The sequence below is a fragment of the Drosophila serrata genome, unplaced genomic scaffold, assembly GCF_035046125.1.
Source record: "Drosophila serrata isolate PLE 108 unplaced genomic scaffold, ASM3504612v1 contig_165, whole genome shotgun sequence".
NCBI classification, from domain to species: Eukaryota; Metazoa; Arthropoda; class Insecta; order Diptera; family Drosophilidae; genus Drosophila; species Drosophila serrata.
Window position 1 is genome coordinate 4,607,994 of NW_028257063.1, and position 20,887 is coordinate 4,628,880.

Below are 20,887 nucleotides of genomic sequence, written 5' to 3' on the forward strand. Positions count from 1 at the left end.
ATAATCCAGGCCACACGCCACATCGTAGTTTTATGACATTTTTTTTTGTTTTGCTTTATATATTAAGGGATTCTGGAGCTGCTTGCATGCAGTCAAAATATTTAAATAAAATGCTCAGAGAAAAAAATAGTATTTGTGTGATAAGGTAAATAGGTAGTTAAGATATTACATAGCCCTGATTCAGCTGTTTTTGTTTATTTATGTATTTAAAATAAATTAAGAGAGTTCTGAGAACTAACAGAAAATAGGTAATAAAAACAAGAAAGAAAACTAACTTTGGGAACAAAAGTTTTTATACCCTTAAAGTTTGTAAATGAATAAAAGGATTGAATCGGAAATCGATCATAACTAAACTTGAAATATTCGAATTCTTTATATAGAAATTTATTGATATTTTAATATGATAATTTTTTAAGCAAAATAAAAGTTTTAAACACTCATAACTATGTCAAAAAAGCTTTAATTTTAATTCGGAAAACTGTCAATTGTTAGTATTTTCTAGGTTAATAAATCTGCATACTCAATTTAAAATGTAAAAAATTAAGATTTTTTGTCATTTGTTTTTTGAGAATTTACCCCTTAAATTTGTTTGAAAAATTAAAAATTTGTATTCTCTTTAAAATATAGTTAGATCGATTCGGCTATTGATGCTGATCAAAAATATATATTATTTATAGGGTCGGAAATGACTACTTCACACTGTTACAAGCTTTTGACTAAAATTATAATACCCTGGAAGGGTATAAAAATGATCATTTTATATTTTAAAACAAAATTTAAGCTAAGGTAAGAATTAGGAATAAACTATTTTACAGACAAAATAGTATTTATATTTTTATATACACAATTAAACAAAATAATAGTTTTTTTTAAAAGGTAAAATGATCAAATTATAAGAAAACACAGAACAAAATATTTTAGAACAATAAGAAAGAAAAAAATTTGATGGGTTTAAATTAACTTGCGCTTAAAAAATATTCAATAACAAAGTTTTACAAATCAAAAGAAAATAAATAAAAATTAAACGAAACTTTACAACTTTAAAAAAAAATAGAGAACAATAATGAACAACTTCAATATTAGAATTTTAAATAAAATGATTTCATTCAAATATTTCTTTCTAATTTTGAAGTCCTAAAACAGTAAAAAAATATTATTTTAATAAATATAAAGAGGAGAAAGAAAAAAAAAGTTACATGCCCCGGGTGAGGCTCGAACTCACGACCTTAAGATTATGAGACTTACGCGCTGCCAACTGCGCCACCGAGGCCATGTTCTGAGCTTCGCAGAATGCTCACTTGAAACTGGCCACGTGGCGGCGGTGGCACTCTCGACCGGATTCTGAATTTAGTTTAGCCTTTTCCAGACACTTTGTTATTGTTTTTTTTTAAAACGATATCGAAACTATTAATTGAGCATTTTTGCACGTAAGTCAAGGCTGCTATTTAAGTGGTTCGCACATAATTCTTGCCCTTATTTGTTGTTTAGCAAATAATAATAAAAGGTTTCTGCGCATATTTGTGCTGGGGGAATTCTTAGCTAGCTCCTAATATATAGGGAGTAACTATCGTATGATAACTAAAGTCAAAGCCTCCTTTATATTTTTATATATTGTTTTACCCTCTTAAGGAATGCGCATATTCATGAGATGATTTATAAATAAAACGGCATCAATTAATGCCGCCAAAAGCAGACTCGTTTTAAGTAATTTCAATCTTTTGCATACTGGCAGACAGATACTAAAAAACCTTATGACTAACTAGTCAAGCCAGACGCTGCGATCGAATGAGTTCAAGCATGGGTTTATTCCGATGTATGCGATGATGTATGTATCTCTCAGATACCAATACCTGCGACTTCTATTAGCGCTTTCTGACGCAACTTCGCAACTTTGAACTGGTCACTGGGCGGCGGTGCTTTGGTGACAGAAATCCCAAACGGACAGACGGACAAACGGACAGACGGACAGTGCGACTGTGTGCCATTGTGACCTTGGCTGAAGGGCACTGGTCTTGCCATTTAGCTTGCCTTAATTACCTGGATGCCGCCACCAGACTATATCTCTCAGAGTCTCAGTTAGTACACTGGGGGAAAAAGGAGGCTCATGAGGGGTATTTCCATCTACAGTATTTCAAAACAGCTGTGAAAAGGGTGAGATCTTTTTTACTGTTAGTTCTTTAAACACGGCTGTATTCCATAACACCTAAATTTTTATTTGAAAATTGTGTCTTTTGATATTACTAATTTAATGTGACAAATTATTAAATCTTTAATATTCCAAAATCTTAATTTCGGAGATTTAGGTATGCAAACTGACGGACAAATAAACGGACAGACGGACAAGGTCAAAATATTAAGACTAAGTTCTATATATTTTTTGGAAGCTATTATTATTTTAATGTATGGACTTTATAAAGTGAAAATTTTAATGATCATATTAAAATAATATTAAATTTAAATATTTTATTTATTAAATATTTTAAATATGAAATATTAAAATATTTTTAATATCTTGAGAAGAAATCTCTGAATTAATTACTAAGTTAAATTATCCTAAATGTTTTATTTTAATTTCTCTCTCTTTTTAAAACAACAACATAAATAATAGGTAAAAAACAAAAGTCATGGGCACACGTGTTACAGTGTTGTACTAGGCAACAACAAAAAAATAGGCACTCACTTCCCATTGAAAATTAGCCGTGTATAAATATAGAAAACAAAAGTCAAATTCTAATGATTAGTTGGCGAAAAAAGCTTCGTTTTCAGTTTTCCCCTCCACCCCCACACCCCACCCCTATTCAAAGAGAGATCAAGAAGAGAGTGCGAGAGAGATATGGAGAGCTTTTTTTGCAAGGGGGCAGCGATCGATCGGATTGGATCGTATCGTATCGTTTGGTGGATCAATGACTTGGACTAAGTTTAAAGTACAGACGATCGGCAGCGCTGAGCGATTGTAAAAATATTTGCAGACCAAAATTCGTCATAATCAGTGTGCCAATCCAGCCATAAAATCAGCAAATCAAATGGCAAGTCAAAGTCTGATTGGGAATCTAGAAGTGGAGCAAAGTCACCATAAGCGCCAGAGCTTAATTTTTTTTAACCGTGTGTGTGTGTGTGTGTGTGAGTGTTTGGTGGGGGGCTTTGGCTCTGTATTAGTTGGAGGCTCGTCTGGTTTGCCAAAAGCAGCAACGTCACCAGCAAACACACACACACAGACACAGTGTGTATATTTCTTATACGAAAATGCTGACTTTTTGGCTGGGCGCGTGATGAAAGAGACAGAGGGGCGACGGGATTGGGCATCACATGCTTAACTTAACTTATTGGTCTCTTTTCCGTTTACATATTTTGATATCTTAGCGCTAATTTTAGCTGCAGAAAAAAAAGAGGAAATACAAGAAAAAGAGCGGCCAGAGAGCAGACCAGATCACGTGTGGCTGTATGTGTGTGTGAATTGCTCACTCTTTCATCGCTCTCTCTTTTTTTTCGACTCCAATACCAATTAGATAAATAAGCTTTTAATGATTTTAGCAATTTGTTTCAATTTGGCCACGAGGACGTCAAGGGTTCGTACGGTTGAAGTTCTTTAATTAGCGTATGGAAAATTTTAGCAGACACTTTTAGAGAATTTATTTTATGGATTTTTCGAGTATTTAATACTCTTGGACTTGAAGTACTTTAATTATTGCTTTACATACAATTTAAATAATGGTTGTTATACAACAAATGTTTGTTAAGTTGGTTAAAAAAATACTATAAAAATGTTTAAAATTATTTTTTAGTACTTAGGCTTTTCAAAACAAATGTTTTGACTGTTATAAGTACTGTTAACGTTGTTATTAAACCTTTTTTGGACAAGAAGAGCAAGAGCAAGAGACAAGAGCATTTAATATTCCCCTGCTTGGGCTTAAACTTCCTTTTTTGTACTTATTTTTATTTAAACAGTGGTCATTCGTTAAAAATGTCTGATGCAATAAGTGCGCAATTGCATCAGCTTTTAAGACGCGCGCCTGCGCCGTCTTACAAAGTCTCTTCTCTAGTGTGTACTCTCTTCGGTGCCACCTCTCTCTTCACTGCACTCGGCCCCCCACTGTTGCCAGGTGCGCTCTCCCTCTCTCTTTACCCGTCTGCCGCCCCCTCTCTCACTGTCTCTTTCACTCTACTATATCGTACGTGCAGCTCGGGGGCTCGTCTCTTTTGCCATTTTGTACGCTTTTTGCGGCATTTCTGCCTTTTGGGTTTTTGTTGTTGTTTTATTTTGCGGTCTGGTTTTAAAAATAGAAAAAAAAATAGGAAGTGCGACTGTGTTTTGCGAGTACAGTACTTGGGTAATTACGTGAAAGCTTCACGCGAGTTACGTCATGTGCGAGAAATCAGAACGAGCGATACGCCTATCTACCGGAAGATAAGTTAAGAGAGAGCCTTGAATATGAAAACCCCATTAACATGAATCATATGAATATCTTTTTGTTTTCATCACCATGATTGGAGGAAACAACATATACATTTAGCACCTTAAAGTATCTGTGATTAGCCCAGGTTAATGGGTTCCAATGAAGAGCTATGTACAAGAATCTTATCTCAGGTTTAAATTTATGATCGTTATGATTATACAAACTTTCTTAAGTAATATTGCAATGAGGTAGCATCAGTAAATATCTATTTTTATTTCATTTACAAAATTTTTAACTTTAAAAGGTAATCTATAAAGTTATAAAATAGTAACAAAAGATATATTGAAATCTTTTTTCTTATTAAAAATAGAAAACTTGAAAAATAACTTAAACTTATTAAATGGTTAGAGAAAATTGCAGAAAAATAAATTTTATATCTCTAGTTTTAATATTGAATTTTTTCAAATTGACTTTATTTTTTATTCCTCTTCTTTTTTATTAAGAGTGTCTCATGATTTTCTCCCAGTGCTGCTTCAGATACTATAGTCTCAGTACTCCCTTTTTCTGTGCCATTATTTCAAAGTTCATTGCACTTTCGTTATTTTTTTTCGGCTTTTTCACCACTTTGAATTCCTATTTCATTAGCTCTCTCCCTCTTTTTCTCTCTCTCTCCTTCCACATATACCTTTCCCTTTCTGGTGATTCCTGTCAATCAAGTTTTTGCATTCAAACTTTATTTTTGCTCGCTGCTTTTTTGACCTTCCCGCAGATCAAGAAACGCGCCAAGCGAAATCCATCAAATATTTTAAAACTTTTCCTCGATTTCGAACTGAGGGGAGCCTTGAGTCATACCAAAAACAAAAATATATATTTGTATGTTTTTATACATTACTACAAACCAAACTGATCCGAGGGCAAATGACGGTCGCTGGTGGAAATGGAAATATCGTTAAATATCGAACGCGTGCGTCGAAGAATCGTGATTAAAAAACTTTCCGTTAATTGTTCCAAATATTCGCTCAGTGGCGGCGAATCAATGGGGGGTCTTCAGTACCCAAAGCGAGCCCCCTTTTAAAACAATTAAAATAAAAACAAAAACTTCAAAAGACTTGCCAAACTGATAATGGTTGTAATCTATTGTCTTGAAATATTTTTAGCAGGGATTTTAAATCTAATACGTGACTAGCCTAGCCATGCTGATAATTTTTAGAAAACAAAGAGCGATTAACTAGGCTATAGGGAATATGAAATTATAAATAATTGGGCATGCACAAACCTATTTGTAGTATAAGTCATAGAGTTGTTTCCATGATATAATAGTTTGTAACTTCTCATATAATAGCCATTTATGAACCAATTTTCTTTAAATTTTATAAATCACCTTATTAAGGATTAACAAAACGTGATACCAAGTTTCAGATCAAAAGAATCAGCACAAGTCTTGATATTTACCCAGAAAATGTAAGATACCTCTCGTATCTGATAAAGTATCTAAAAATCACTAATAATTCTCATGCATTAGTTTTAGCACTAGCTAATTATCAGTAGATAAGTAAATAAACATATATTGTTGAAATACCATTCTGGTGATTTCTTTTTTTGGTCAGGGTGACCCCTCACTTTCAATCATTGCCTTGTATTTCCTTCGTATCTGTTGCTTTTTTGGACATATTCACGTTTCAGTATCTGTATTTGAAACCGGGTGCCAGATACTTGGAATTTTGTGTCGTCTCATTGCGCGTAATGTTTATGCTGTGTTATGAAATAGAGAGCGTCGGACGAGCCCCCCTGTGATATTTTATTTTGCTTATTTTGGGGGGCCCGTTTTTGGTATTTAAAACCGAAAAACAAACAGCAAATAAATAAATAAACCAATAAACCATAATTCGAGAGAAGAGAAGAGCACTTGTCGCAGTTAATTATTTGCCATCATATCATCGATCATCGTTTGTTTTGGCTGCACTTGCGTCAGGCCCCCAAAAAACTAAAGTGAATATTATTATTCACGATATATTGACATCGGGGGACACGCAAAATGTTTCCCAAGGCTTCCAGAAAATTTGCACGCGCCTCAAAGTCAATTTAATAACAATCAATTGAAAATATGTGTGTAAATAAAAATCAATTGACTGCCACTCACACTGAGGCTTAGGAAAGAAATACAAATATATAAAAAACTCTCAGCGTCCAGCAGCAATTGGTCATTGAGCATAACATAACATAACATAACTATAACTATAACCACATAGCGGGCCAAAACAAATCAATAAAAATATATAAACTTAAGGGAAAAGGTCAACACACCGAATATGAAGTTATACTATCCAAAAGACTCTATAGTTTGCTTATAAATTAACTTGTTAATTATTTGATTTTTAGATTTACATTTCCTTTTTATACCCTTGCAGGGTATTATAATTTCAGTCAGAAGTTTGCAACGCAGTGAAGGAGGCACCTCCGACTATATAAAGTATATATATTCTTGATCAGGATCAACAGCCGAGTCGATCTAACCATGTCCGTCTGTCCGTCTGTCCGTCTGTCCGTCTGTCCGTCTGTCCGTCTGTCCGTCTGTCCGTTTCTACGCAAACTAGTCTCTCAGTTTTGGAGCTATCTGAATGAAACTTTGCAGTTAGTCTTCTATATACTCTCACTCGTATATATGTCGGAACGGGCCGGATCGGACGACTATATCATATAGCTGTCATAGGAATGATCGGAAAAGTTTTACAAAAAAAATTATAAAATTTTTAGTTTTCAACAGAATTTGATCAAATTTGAGATATAGCCATTTCATATTATTCTACAATTTTGTGTAAAATTTTATGAAAATCGGACGACTATATCATATAGCTCCCATAGGAACGATCGAGAAATTTGAGAGGAATGAGAATGGCGGTGGCTGTTGTCGGAAGACTGACAATCGCGGTGGCGATAACATTTTTAGTTTTCAACAGAATTTAATCAAATTTGAAATATAGCCATTTCATATTATTCTAAAATTTTGTGTAAAATTTTATGAAAATCGGACGACTATATCATATAGGTGCCATACAAGCGATCGTTGAATGTAGAGGAAAAATGAAAATCTGTGAATGTAAAACTGCAAATATAATATGTATAGGTGAATGAAATGAAAGCAGGTATTACTTCATTGTTTTTTAACACAAATATATATAATTTATATTGTATGGATTCCTATTCATAGAAGTTCTATCTGCAAGGGTATATAAACTTCGGCCTGCCGAAGTTAGCTTCCTTTCTTGTTTAAAAATTATCTTGTCTATGTGCAAAATTTCCTCGAACCATGTTTACATAATTGTAAATAAATACCTTATTAATAGATGGCCTTCGGTCTTAATAATAGAAATCTAAAGCCAAAAATTTTCTCTTAAATATATTATACAAAATTTGATCTATTAGTTTACCATTTTCTAATAGAAAATGTCTTTTCATTGAAATAATGCCATTTTAGCAAACATATAAATTTTAAATTAATTCGTTTAATGTTTTGAAACTGAAATAATATATTTTGCATTATACTTCTAGAGCTTTCCTTTCTTAAAAAAAATATAAAATAATAATTATTAAGACGCAGAAAAATCTGTTAAATGGTGAATGTAAATGTGATAAAGATTTGGCTTTTAAAGGTCAAGAGAATTCTGTCTCTTTTGAAAATTTACCAACTTGGTTTGTTTATAAACCAACTCAATTGTTTTCTCATGAAAAAAAATATGAAAAAATACAAGCCAAAGGTACAAATAGTTAGTCACTGAAAAGGTATTATTAAAGAGTTTAATTAGCCTTAGAGAACCAAAAACTTAATTCTTGATTTAGGAATAATTTTGATACGCTTTACAGTACTTCTGAAAAGGTAAAGATTTGGAATTTCTAAATATAAAATATAAAAATTTACAGTGTAAATATAAATATTAAAGGCATTGTTTTATTTATTATTTTTTTTTTATAATAATATTTTAATAAGAAGAGTTTTTTAAGTTATAGTATTTTTCTTTTTATTTTTAATTACTTGAAATCTTCTGGATTAAGATTCAATTTTTTCCCTTAATTTTAGAAGAAACCCTCTTATTATATCCTTAATAAAATAAACCAAGGACCTTCCTCAAGCTAGGACACTCTTTCTTCTGGAGAGAGTATTTGAAATGGTTTTTCAGATGGTGCCACTGGGTCGCGAGTCGCGACTTCTCTTCTCGCCTCTCTCTCTTTCTCTCTCTTTACATTTGCTTCAAGAACACGCGTCATCACTTGCTCGCAGCCTCCAAGCTGCAGGAACAACAAAAACAATAACAACAACAGCTGCGACACCTACGACTAGGAGGCGTCTCACACACACACACGAACAGTCCCCATTCATTCATGCCTTCTTTTCGACCTTCGTTCGGCTTCGTTTTGGCGTTCTCCCCAAACCAACAGCACTCGCTCTCTCTCTCCCTCTCTCACACACACATAGCGGGAGCAAGAGAGCTCGTCGTATTTTACCGTTGGTGGGCAACAACAACAACAAGAAAAAAGCTCGAGAGCTCTCTGCTTCTTGCCAGCCCGGAATCGGTGTGCGCTATATAAGCGTTGCGCATTCGAATCTCGTACTTCAGTGCCACAATAGTGGATATCACATTTAGTAGTTTGTTCAAAAGGTAAAAAACCAAGATATTTTGCAGAAGAGAGATTGTTAAACGAAATTCACCGCAAAATGTTCGAAATATAAATAAAGTAAAAAAAAGTGCGGAATTCCAGTTTAGTTATTTATAGTTTTTTAGTTTTTGCCTGTTCCGGTCGTAACCTTATCGCGTTTCTCAAGAAATTCATAAACACCAACAATAAAGAAGTCATTTATTATTATTTATAATAACAAAAAAAAAAAATAATAATTAAAAACAGTCGTCTTGAAAATTAAAAAAAAAAAAACACTTAAGGTCTTTTGCAAATTTATGCGCATTTTTAGTCCGTCAACTACGTCAAATGGAACAACAACTAAGTATAAATTTTTAATGAACCTTACCGCCGCCGGAGACTCGAAACTATTTTACGTAATGTGCGAAAAAAAAGAAATGTTGCAAAAACAGCAAAAAAATACAGCAACAACTTTTTGGCCAAGGGTAAAACTGCAATTTTTCGGCAAGGAAATCAAATATAAGAAATGTCGAGAAAAAGTTTTTCCTAGAGATGATGCTCTCTCTGCTCGAGACCGTGAAAATTCTTAAATTTAGACAAGAACTTGCATGTTTTTATTGTATCTCTCTTGTAGACTTCGTAGAGTGTGTGTGTGTGTGTTAGTGTATCTGTGTGTTTGTGGCGCGCGAAAAAAAGTGAAAACAAATGCGAAAATTCTTGAGGTTGTACAAAGATTATAATAATAATAATATGTAGAGAAGATACAAAAATCCAAAATAATCCAAAGATCACCGAATGTGGGGGCGTCTTATTTTTCGCTAATTGAAGCAAATTCACTTATAATTCGGCACAATAAGAGCGCCACAATAAGCGTCTCGTCTGGCGGCTGCCTTTTGTTAATTTGCAGTTACGTTTTTATACTTAATTTATTTAAAAATAAATATAAATGCGAGTGACGAATACGAAAAAATCGCAACGTTGCACTGTTGAGCGGGGTTTCGCACCTGTGTTTGTGTCTTGCCCAAGAGAGCGGCACGTGAGTCGAAACGCTAAGAGCGAACGCAAAGAGAGCGCGTCGATAGCTCCCTAAGAGCTGTGCAGCTTAAGCTAGGCTTAAGAGCGACGTTGGTTGGTCTAAGAAACGTGCTGCCTCTTGATCACTTGGTGCTCTTCTCTTTCTGCCTCGCAGGCCCCCAAAAATATGTGTCAGTACATGTAACAGACCGCCCCCCCGCCCACACTTGGACGTGCTCAAGGTCAATGGCAATTTTTAGTGCCTTTCCCCCCCACCCCCTTAAGAATTTTTGTGCATTTTGTAATTGCGTTTTAGCCTCTGAGAGGAGAAAAGGCGCAACACGTTCATTATTTTAGCAATTAATGGAAAATTAAAAACAAAACACCGGGAAAAAATGAAACTAAATATTTATCACTTAACCTTATCGAAATTCCCATATCTATAGTTTTTTTTTATATCTCTGTGATTTTTTGTTGATACATTTATTTGAGATATGGATTGAATCATTTTTAGTTACAGGAAAAGAAATTGGGTTGAATTTTGTTAAAATCCATGTATTTATTTAATAAATTATTAAGTTTTTTACATGTATCTTTTTATAAAAAAGGTATATATTTTGTTAAATTAATTTAAAGATCTATTATTTACAGAATTTAATAGTAGTAATGAGGGTTTTATGTTTATTGATTTATTATTTAACACCTTCCATATAATTCAGTTTCCCAAACTTAAATGCAAACCTACAACCCAATTTCTTGCAGTGTCTGCACTTGAACCCGTTAGGTGTGAAGGGCCACGCCCCCACTTAACCCTTAGTTGGGCGCCAAAAAGCATTATGTCACACACAACAAATGCTTAAATATTTGCAAAGAATTCCAAATAAAGAATAGAAACGCACCGACACCCACTTTTCCGCCGTAATAAAAGCGAATATTTTTAGGGAAAATTAAATATGGGTGGGTGGAAAAGCGAGAAAAAATTGGGGAAAAGCATAGACAACTCGTCGACGTCATGGCGCCCACACACACTCTTTTTTTTCTCTGCTGGCATCACATGACGCAAAGTCAAAAAGAAAGACAAAAATCAAACAAATGAAAATATTTCGATATTTCCCTTTTTTATTTTCAGCAAGATGCGGTCATTAATCAGCTAATAATATATATGCCGAAAAAGTGTGTGGAAAATTTCGAATATATCTATTTAAATATATATTTTTTAACCAACTGCCGCATGCCAAAAAATTAAGCGATCATAAATATTGTGGCTACAAAATATTTCTGGCTGTGAAAAGTAAATAAAAACAACTAGAAAAACATTGAGGAAATCGTTAGAAGTTGGGTCACATGTGGAAATCAAGGACGCTGAGAAAAAAAGAGGGCGTGTGTTGAGCGGGGGCTCGAAAGTGTTATCTAAAAAAATCCAACCCATCATATATTCAAAAGCCTGATAAAGCCAGTGACTTTTCAAGTGTCTCATTACTATAATTAGGTAACAAATTGCAACTAAAATATTTTGCAGACATCAGACCATTCGAAATATTTGCACTTAATGTGTGTGACGTGGTGGAAATATTGTTATCAATGCGAAAAAAAAGATTAAATTTCCAAAATCAAACTGATAAGTGCACTACAAAACTATAATTAGCTACTATGCATTATTTAATTTTTAACCTTTGAAATTTCTTACTTTCTCTTTGCAGCAAAGACAAAATAAACACCAGAGAAGGGAAACACTAAACAAAACAAAGTGAAAATATATAGAGAACAAATCAAGCAGAAACACACTTCCCCAAAAGGAAAGGTACAGAAGAGACCCGTTTTAGTAGTTCAAGGTCAACTATAAAGCCATTAAGCTGATAAGATGAGTGGACGCGACAACAGAGGAGCCGGTGGCGGCGGAGGCGGCGGTCATCAACCGCTGAGCAACGCCATGGGCAAGCTCAAGGAGAAGCTGACACGAGTTGGTGTAAGTATTTATTACTAATATAAAAAATATTGGGGTAGTGTCTATAAACTATAGAATGTATATAAAACAAGAACCGTGCTTATTAAACATTTATTTTTAGGAGAAAAAAGGGAATACCTATGATTTTTAAAACAATTTATTAAAATTTAAAAGAAGCTATTGTCTTTGAGCAAAATGATTGGAATTATTAAGGATTTATTTTTTAAATTTCAATACCCTTTCGAGGAAAATTCTTCATAACTCAGTCAAAAATCCATCAATTTACAATCGGAAAGCTTTCTTATGTTAGTTTTTATAAGGTTAATAAATCTGCATACTCAATTTAACATTTTTAAAAATTCAAATTTTTATCAATTTTTTACTTTCATTTTTTATAAATTATAACCTAAAAATTTTCAAAAAAATTTTTGGAAATTTTTTTTCTTTAAAATATGGCTAGATCGACTCGGCTTTAAATGCTGATTAAGAATATATATGATTTATAGGGTCGGAAATGTCTCCTTCACTAAGTTTTAAGCTTTTGACTGAAATAATAATACCCTGCAAATGTATAAAAGAGTTTATCTTAACAAAATATTATTCAAATCATAAAGAAGCCTATTCCCCAATTAAACTACTAAATTAATAAGTTTAATATTATTTAATTTGTCATAAAGCTAATTCGTCATAAAGTTATTCACTAAAAGTTAAATTTTACATTTTATAAAGGTTTTTCTTGAATTAAAATCTTCAATCTTGGGCTTGTATTTTTATGACAAGAGATTTTAATAACATCTTTCCCTATATATGAAGTTGTGAATCATTATTATTTTAAATTATAGAATGTATTTCCAAATTAAAAGCAAATATAATAATAATAATAATAATAAATTAGAGCAAATAAGCAAAACAATAATGTAAACTTATAGTAATTCCAGAACTTAAACTACACTTAAACTCAAACCCTAGTTAGAGGTGTCATAATAATAGGTAATAGTCAAAAATATGTGTTTAAGACTACAGTTCATAAATCATATAAAATATAAACTACAGATCTTTAATTAACTAAAAGTCAAGAAAAGAAGTATAATTTAGCTGCCAGATAGTGAGTTATAAATTATATTTAAAGAACTATTAAAGCTGGTGTAGTACGTTAAATGAAATTTAATAATAAATAGACCTAATATTATGGACTTAAAAAACAGTCGATATATATATATTTCACATATGAAAAATCCCACAAAATCCAAAAAACCCCATCGGTTATAGTCTCAAAAAAAAAAACGGATGTCCTTAGTATATTATTCCAATCAACAAAAATTTGTAATCTCTTTGAGAATGAAACGTGTGAAGATCAAGCAATTAAATGTGTTATAATTGTTGTCGGAATTAAAAAAGTAAATATATGAGACCAAAGCCGAAAAACAAGATGATTATAGGAAGGAGGAGCATCATCATGAACTGCGCACATGACCGATAAGGCCATCATCATCCAGGCCTCCATAGATTGCGATCCGTTCAAGAACAAGAACCGAGATTAATCGCAATATAATTCTTTTGGATCGGTTCCAGGCGGTTTCTTAAACCTAATGTTGAGGGGTGGAAGTTTATATGTATAAGCCAGACTTTTGATTAACATTTAATTAATCCGCGACTTTCGATCGCTTCGAATCGATTCACAGGACGAGCTGGGCTATCATCGCGTGGAGAGCAATCTATCCACCTCGAATACGGCCACCAGCTTGGACACAATCCTGCCGGAGGATCCGTTCCTGTTCCCCCAGGTCTCGCCCCAGCGACATCCACAGACAGTGAGGACACAGCAGCAGCATCGTTTGCTCGAGGACGAGCCACCGCTATCGTTCCGCCCCCTGCTCGAGGACGACGACATCAACGAACCGCCCACCCAACACCAACAGCAGCAACAGCAACAACAATCACAAAGGACACCGCTGCGTGCGAGTGGCAGCTTGGAGTTGACCCCATTGCCACCGCCACCCACTTCCCTGGAGATCCGTGAGCATCGCGATCGCCAGCAGCGTAGTGTTCAAGGTGGTGAGGAGTTGCAGCGCAGCAAGCAGAGTCTAAAGGGTTCCCGGGTGTCCTTCGAGCGCAGGGATACCGGAAGTAGCACAAAGAACAGCAATAGCAACAACAACGCCGAACCCAAGCAGCAGGCGGCGGAGAGCAGCGACGAGGATAGCTTCGAGGAGAGACGCTCGGGATTCCAGCAACAGAAGGCCACCAGTGTCGATCACAAGGGCATCTTGAAGGACCTCAAGCACATATTGGCCAACGACAATCGTCGCCAGTTTCAGGCCAAGAAGCACGTCTCCCTCGACGTCAAGGGCACACGCTTCCTGCAGGATCTACTCAAAGAGTCATCCTCGGAGGAGGAGTTCCACAAGACACGTCGCGAGTTTCAGGGACGCAAGCATCAGAGTTTGGATCCCAGGGTCACCTTCAAGCTAGACAAGGTCCTGCAAGGCTCCAGCACCGACAGTGACGAGGAGGGCGACGACGCCGAGCACAAGCGTCTCATCCATCGTCCCAAGGATATCACCAAGCCGGTGATTATCGATCTCAAGGATCTGGAGAGTGAAAGTGACGAGGATTTCCACAGCTCCCGCCAGCACTTTCAGCAGCAGCGCTCCATTAGCACAGATTCCCGCAAAAGGTGAGTCCAGAGCCAGTTCCACTCTCAAAGGTTATCTAGCTCAGACTTTTGCGTCATTCGACTTAAAACAGCATTAACATAATGCTAAAGAAGTGGATTATATATGTAGTATATAGACTTGACTTGACAACAGGCAATTTAGAATTTAATAGAAAGCTCAAAAGAAAGTAAAAGTTTCAAAGTATAACAATGTTCCAGAAACCCTACACATCATATCATTCTTTTTTTTTTCAAAACGATAAAGTCAAGCTATCTATCATTCATCATATAATTTCCCAGAACTGATAAGTTTTATGTCTACGAATAATTCCTGGAAATTCTATTAAATACATATCAGTAAACTTGATTAAACAAGTTTTCTGGTCTGATATTCTTTTCTAACTAAAAATATACTTTAAAAGTCTTGAAACTTGTAGAATGTTTAGTAAGTCTTGCTTATAACTTAATTTATAATTAAACTAGCTCTACCTAAAATTCAAATGTAATCATACTTGATTACAATTACGAACAAATACTAAACTTATCCAAAAAGAAAATCCCTAGTCATCAGAGATTATAATAGAATCGTTTCTCTTAGCTTATTCCACACAATTCTTTCACAAGCTTTTTGCGCACATTTTCATTTTTTGATCAATTTAAAAGAGGAAAGAATGACACAGGCAAAGTGTGCCGCATGTGGCATAAATTGGAATCCCCATCCCGTGAGTGATCATCATCTATGTATAGTGATAGTATCTCCGGTTAAGTCAAGCTAAGTCCGACCGACTACGCAATATGAGTTAGACTGGACAATAGATGGGTGTTAGCAACCTTCTCTCAATAGAATCTAATCCAACATTGACACCTTTTCTTTCTTCTTATCCAACAGCCGGCGATTGTACGAGATGGACGAGATGGGCAATAAACGGGAGGGGAATATCCGTCATGCGGTGCCCTTCGTCCGACAGATAACCGAGGATGGCAAGCCCAAGCTGGAGGTCTATCGTCCCACCACAAATCCCATCTACATATGGACACAGGTGGGTCATATATGGATATATATTTCTAGGGAGGAGGGCGGTTATTGTCCCCTCGTTAGGCCCAGGCCAGTTGGCGCCTCTGGATCATAGTGACCCGATGTATTATTATGAATGGCATTAATGCGACCATAAAGCCAGGCGGCAGCAAACACACACTCTCGCTGAGCAATTTATAAAGCCAAGCAACCAGATTGTGTGTGTTGGAGCTGCTATTTTCGCACGCGTTTGAGTCCCGCTTTTGCCTTAATTGAAATTAAAGCATTTATATTTATTTATTGGTCTGAACTAAAAATACACACATGTATGATGATGGATCGGAATAGGAACGCTTTATCAGCCAAGAGCCTCATGCAGGTCCTTTTAGCAAACATTCAGCTAGTTGCATTTCTGCCTTTGAACTGGCCAAGACAGCCTCAAACTGCTTTCCTCCTCCGAGAATTCTTAACTGATAAGGCCTGGGAACAGTATCTCAGAATCCGTGAATAGTATTGTAAGCGATTAGCGATCGATTGCCGATCAGTACGTGCCCAAAACTGTTCTCAAAAGCAAAACAAAAACAAATTTCAATTTGAAATGCAACTGCTGCTGCACTCGGTCATAATGACAAGTTTCAGTTGAGTTTGGACAGGCGACAAGCGAACGCTGTAAAGCTAAAATCTCCTCCCGTGCCAAGGAGCAAAGTGAAAGGCATTTGCTAGTAGTATTAACCTTGCAACCCAAAACGATCAGCAATTGTAGTTAGATCGAGAGCTAAACGGCGGCATCATGAAGATCCTAATGCGAGCGGACACTCATGTGTCCTTCTCGGTGCCCGTGGAGGAGCCCAAGGCGATTTGTACCTTATCTCAGGTCTGCCTTTAAATGGAAACCCCCTAAAATTCACATCTAAAAACTCTCAACTAACTATAAAAATATCCTTCTTTGTTCTCCTTTTAGGTCCTGGCTGCTTTGAGCGTTTCTTTGGGCTCCCTGGTGGTTGGCTTTGTCAGTGCCTATACTTCTCCCGCTTTGGTTTCTATGACAAATCCAAATATAACATCATTTACGGTCACCCCACAAGCTGTAAGTACATATGCAAATAGCAAATGGCAAACAAAATTGAAAAATGGTTCATGAAAATGTGCAGGAGAGAGTGGAAAAGCAAAGAAAATGGAAGCATATTTAAAAGTAAACTAGAAAGATCTCTTTGTTGAGGTTTTCCTTAATAGTGAATCAAATATAGCTCCTACAGATCTTTGTTTCCAGTTTCTCTAGAGAATTTGCAACTAAAACTAAAAATTTTTCAATCAATTTAAGAGCTCTTGAATCTAACAGCTTAAGAAACCAAACCTTTCTATAATTTTAACTATGCTTAATTTCCTAAATAAATACTAGTACTATAATCCTGTCAAAAGGAATACAAATTTTCCTAGTTTGCTAAACAGTTTTCCTTTCTCTTTTCTTAATACTTATTGTAATTTAATATTAAATTCTCCTCTTTTCCTATATTTCCAGGCTTCCTGGGTTGGTGGCATCATGCCCTTGGCTGGCTTGGCCGGTGGCATTGCCGGCGGACCCTTCATCGAGTATCTGGGCAGACGCAACACCATCCTGGCCACCGCAGTGCCTTTTATTGTCTCCTGGCTACTGATTGCCTGTGCGGTGAACATAGCCATGGTGCTGGCGGGTCGTTTCCTGGCCGGTTTCTGTGTGGGCATTGCCTCGCTCTCGTTGCCCGTGTATCTGGGTGAAACCGTGCAGCCGGAGGTGCGTGGCACATTGGGACTTTTGCCAACGGCCTTTGGTAACATTGGCATACTGCTATGCTTCGTGGCGGGCACATATATCGACTGGTCAATGCTGGCCTTTCTGGGCGCATCTCTGCCAGTGCCATTCCTGGTCCTGATGTTCCTCATACCGGAGACACCGCGTTGGTTCGTGAGTCGCGGACGGGAGGAGCGGGCGAGGAAGGCTTTGGTCTGGCTGCGCGGCAAGGAGGCGGATGTGGAGCCGGAATTGAAGGGTCTGATGCGCTCCCAGGCGGATGCCGATCGTCAGGCCACGCAGAACACCATGCTGGAGCTGTTGAAGAGGAACAATCTGAAGCCATTGTCCATTTCGCTGGGCTTGATGTTCTTCCAGCAGATGAGCGGCATCAATGCGGTGATCTTTTACACGGTGCAGATATTCAAGGATGCTGGATCCACCATTGATGGCAATGTGTGCACCATTATTGTGGGCATTGTGAACTTTATGGCCACGTTTATAGCCACGTTACTGATTGATCGGGCAGGCAGGAAGGTGGGTTGCATAGCATATCTTATTATATGGGATTTATTATTAACTTTGCTTTCTTATTTTTCCCCTTAGATTCTGTTGTATGTCTCCAACATAGCCATGATCCTGACCCTGTTCGTCTTGGGTGGCTTCTTCTACTGCAAGGCGAATGGCACAGATGTGAGTCACTTGGGCTGGCTGCCCCTGAGCTGCTTTGTCATCTATATCCTGGGCTTCTCGCTGGGCTTCGGGCCCATTCCCTGGCTGATGATGGGTGAGATTTTGCCGGCCAAAATCAGAGGCTCTGCTGCATCGGTGGCCACCGCCTTTAATTGGTCCTGCACCTTTGTGGTGACCAAGACCTTCCAGGACATGATTGGTGAGTTAGAGCGTAGATCTACAATATCTTTATAGATTCTTATATTAATTTTGATATATATTTTCGATTAGATTTCATGGGCGCTCATGGTGCCTTCTGGCTTTTCGGGGCCATTTGCTTTGTCGGCCTGTTCTTTGTGATAATCTATGTGCCCGAGACGCAGGGCAAGACCCTGGAGGATATCGAGAGGAAGATGATGGGCCGTGTGCGTCGCATGTCCTCGGTGGCCAACATTAAGCCATTGTCCTTCAACATGTAAACAGCATGTCCAAGCAAGGATTTGAAATAGCGATCAAATACCAAATACTAGACTCTAGTGCCTTTTAGTGCTTAAGAAAGAGAGAGAGGAGGATGAGGAACTCCCATCCTGGACACTCTGATATTGTTAGTCCTAGCAAAAAAACAAAAACAAAAAACAAAACAAAAGAATTTCCTTTCTACACGCATAACTTGTTATATATTATTATTATTATTATTTAATAATCATTAAGTGCATAGTTTTATTATGTAAATTATGATTTTTAGCACTAATTAATTGTTGCGTGAATTTATTGGTGTAAAAAAATAACTGAGACAAAAAAAAAAGAAACAAAAGAAATGCAGACGAAAAATGACACGAAAACCTAGTTGTAGTTTATCCAAAAATCTCTCCCCACACACACACACCAATTTGGCTATATAATATCGAATATCTATATATATATATTGTACTATATATACCTAAGCAAGTAAGTGTATCTATATGTAGACTAAACATAAAAAAAAAACAAGAAATACTATTTAAAAATACAAATCCAAACCAAATTGCAATAGTTACTACTTTTTCTTTTCGATTTTGCATGCGGCGACCTTCTCAGGTATTCAGTTTTTTTACAGTTGCGAATGTCAGCAGAGAAATACGTGAGTTTCATTCCGAATCTGTCGGGGACACATTCTAGTCGAAATAATATATATATACATATATATATAGCATATATAGATGGCCATTCCAGAGGCACATGAAAATGCAAAAATAAAAACGCATTTATTTGCACTGTCGGTTTGAATCCGAACGATAAGAGATCGATGCCGGGTAAGGCAGGCATTTTAATCGGTTCTCGGTTGGTTTAGGTTTCAGGTTCGATTCCTTATCACTCTGCTGTCATTATGTGAGTGGAAAATCGAATAAACAATTACGAAAGATGGATGCATCCGTGCATCCGTCCTACGGCTGTTTGATTATGTGACACTATTTACTTGGTTTTTACATAGTAAATCATGGATTACACTCATTAATAAGTATGACTATCTCTGGTTAATCTCTACTTATGCATGTGCTTTTCCAGTTACCATCTGAATCTGATCGTATAGGATCAGAAAAATGGGTTTTATAAATAGATTTAATGAGTCCATTTAAAGGACAAAACGTAATATGGTATAAATATATATTTTGTGATGGAATATATATTTAATCAGAGATTGTTTACATTATACCGAATCTAGAGATATTCAGATTGCTTTTGAGAGTGATACTTAATTTCAGAAAATAAAATAGTACTTAATTCTTGATACTTTTTTACTTTTCCAACCTAATTTTTACTCTTCTGTTAAGAATGTACTAGGAGTACAGATTATTCGTAAATTTCTAATTAGATATTGGTCATATAATAAGTCCGATCATAAAAATGATAATTATATAGGATGGGGATGGTAGAAAATGTTGATAGATCAATAGTTTAACGATATTTAAAGCTATAATTGATATATACAAATTAATGTTTTAAAGCTAAGATCTATCTGAGACTATTTAACATTCTGTTTAATAAAACAATAAATTAAATACCCTTCTTCTGATATTATTGTTTAAGCTAAAAAGCTTTTAAAAGGCCACTGAGGGTAATTGCTTATTTATACATTTTTTAATTATTTATTATAATTATTATTTTTGGGTAATTAATAAAAAATTATAAAAAAAGAAAATATATATATATATATATATATTTTTTTTTTTAATTATTAAAGCTTCATATTTATATATATATGCTTTTTTATTGTTATATTATTTTTTTTTAATATTTTGTGCCAATCTTCAACAAGTTTCTTGAAAAATTGGCAACACCCGCCATTAGAAGAGTACAGCAAGTATATTTGCCTTTGTCTTTGCTGCAAATATGTTTCACTTGCTACCTTTTCTTGCAGCCTTGACTTGACAAATTATAAAGTGCTATATCTTCCACCCTTATCTGCCATATCTAACAGACTTAAAGCATACAACTAAATGTTAATATTAATAGCAAACTTACCCATAACTTGAACGCGGCAAATGGCACAAATATCGCACTCGACGTCCCAAGACCACATAGCAACCGCATTCCATTTCTTTAAAGTGAACATCTTCTCCGGCTTGTTGGCATCGCCATCGTCCGAGGGGCGGTCCACTGAGTTATCCGGATCATCGGCCATGTTCAGAAAGTTAAAAAAACCGCAAAAATACGCAAAAAACAGAAATGTAAACAATTCCGGGGCCAATAAGCAAAGTGTGACTACACAGCGAGGTAGAAAAATACTAAACAGTGTAGCCACACCACTGCA

General features: G+C 35.8%; 2 protein-coding genes, 1 long non-coding RNA gene and 1 other non-coding gene across 5 annotated transcripts in view; 1 reads left to right on the forward strand and 3 right to left on the reverse strand.

Annotated features, from left to right (window-relative positions):
- The window catches only part of Roc2 (Regulator of cullins 2), a 30,411-nt gene extending 9,586 nt beyond the window's left edge, over positions 1-20,825 (reverse strand). The window contains exon 1 of the mRNA XM_020947915.2: positions 20,599-20,825. Within this exon, the coding sequence (XP_020803574.1) occupies positions 20,599-20,758 (160 nt within the window). The 5' untranslated portion in view covers positions 20,759-20,825. The remainder of the gene's footprint in view (positions 1-20,598) is intronic.
- On the reverse strand, positions 1,198-1,270 carry TRNAM-CAU (transfer RNA methionine (anticodon CAU)). Its single transcript has one exon. It is a non-coding gene; the product is annotated as a tRNA-Met (tRNA).
- On the forward strand, positions 8,980-19,126 carry LOC110180258 (facilitated trehalose transporter Tret1). 2 transcript variants are annotated; one of them, XM_020947914.2, is made up of 8 exons: positions 8,980-9,049; positions 11,741-12,006; positions 13,668-14,662; positions 15,531-15,681; positions 16,618-16,743; positions 17,176-17,961; positions 18,031-18,316; positions 18,388-19,126. In XM_020947914.2, the coding sequence occupies exons 2-8, from the start codon at positions 11,902-11,904 to the stop codon at positions 18,573-18,575; spliced, it is 2,637 nt and encodes an 878-aa protein (XP_020803573.2). In that variant the 5' UTR covers positions 8,980-9,049; positions 11,741-11,901; the 3' UTR covers positions 18,576-19,126. The 2 variants fall into 2 exon arrangements, with proteins under 2 accessions (XP_020803573.2, XP_086683464.1); XM_086827338.1 differs by lacking the exons at positions 8,980-9,049; positions 11,741-12,006; positions 13,668-14,662; positions 15,531-15,681 and adding an exon at positions 15,890-16,530.
- Positions 15,219-16,128, reverse strand: LOC147644527 (uncharacterized). The gene is made up of 2 exons (XR_015270436.1): positions 15,981-16,128; positions 15,219-15,923 (listed from the first exon to the last, which is right to left on the reverse strand). It is a non-coding gene; the product is annotated as an uncharacterized LOC147644527 (long non-coding RNA).
- Positions 20,826-20,887: the final 62 nt, after the last annotated feature.

Coding starts and splice junctions, on each gene's coding strand:
- LOC110180258 (XM_020947914.2), top strand. CDS start 11,902: ATGAGTGGACGCGACAACAGAGGAGCCGGTGGCGGCGGAGGCGGCGGT. Junction 14,663..15,530: donor AGCACAGATTCCCGCAAAAG/GTGAGTCCAGAG, acceptor CTTATCCAACAG/CCGGCGATTGTACGAGATGG. Junction 16,744..17,175: donor TTACGGTCACCCCACAAGCT/GTAAGTACATAT, acceptor CTATATTTCCAG/GCTTCCTGGGTTGGTGGCAT.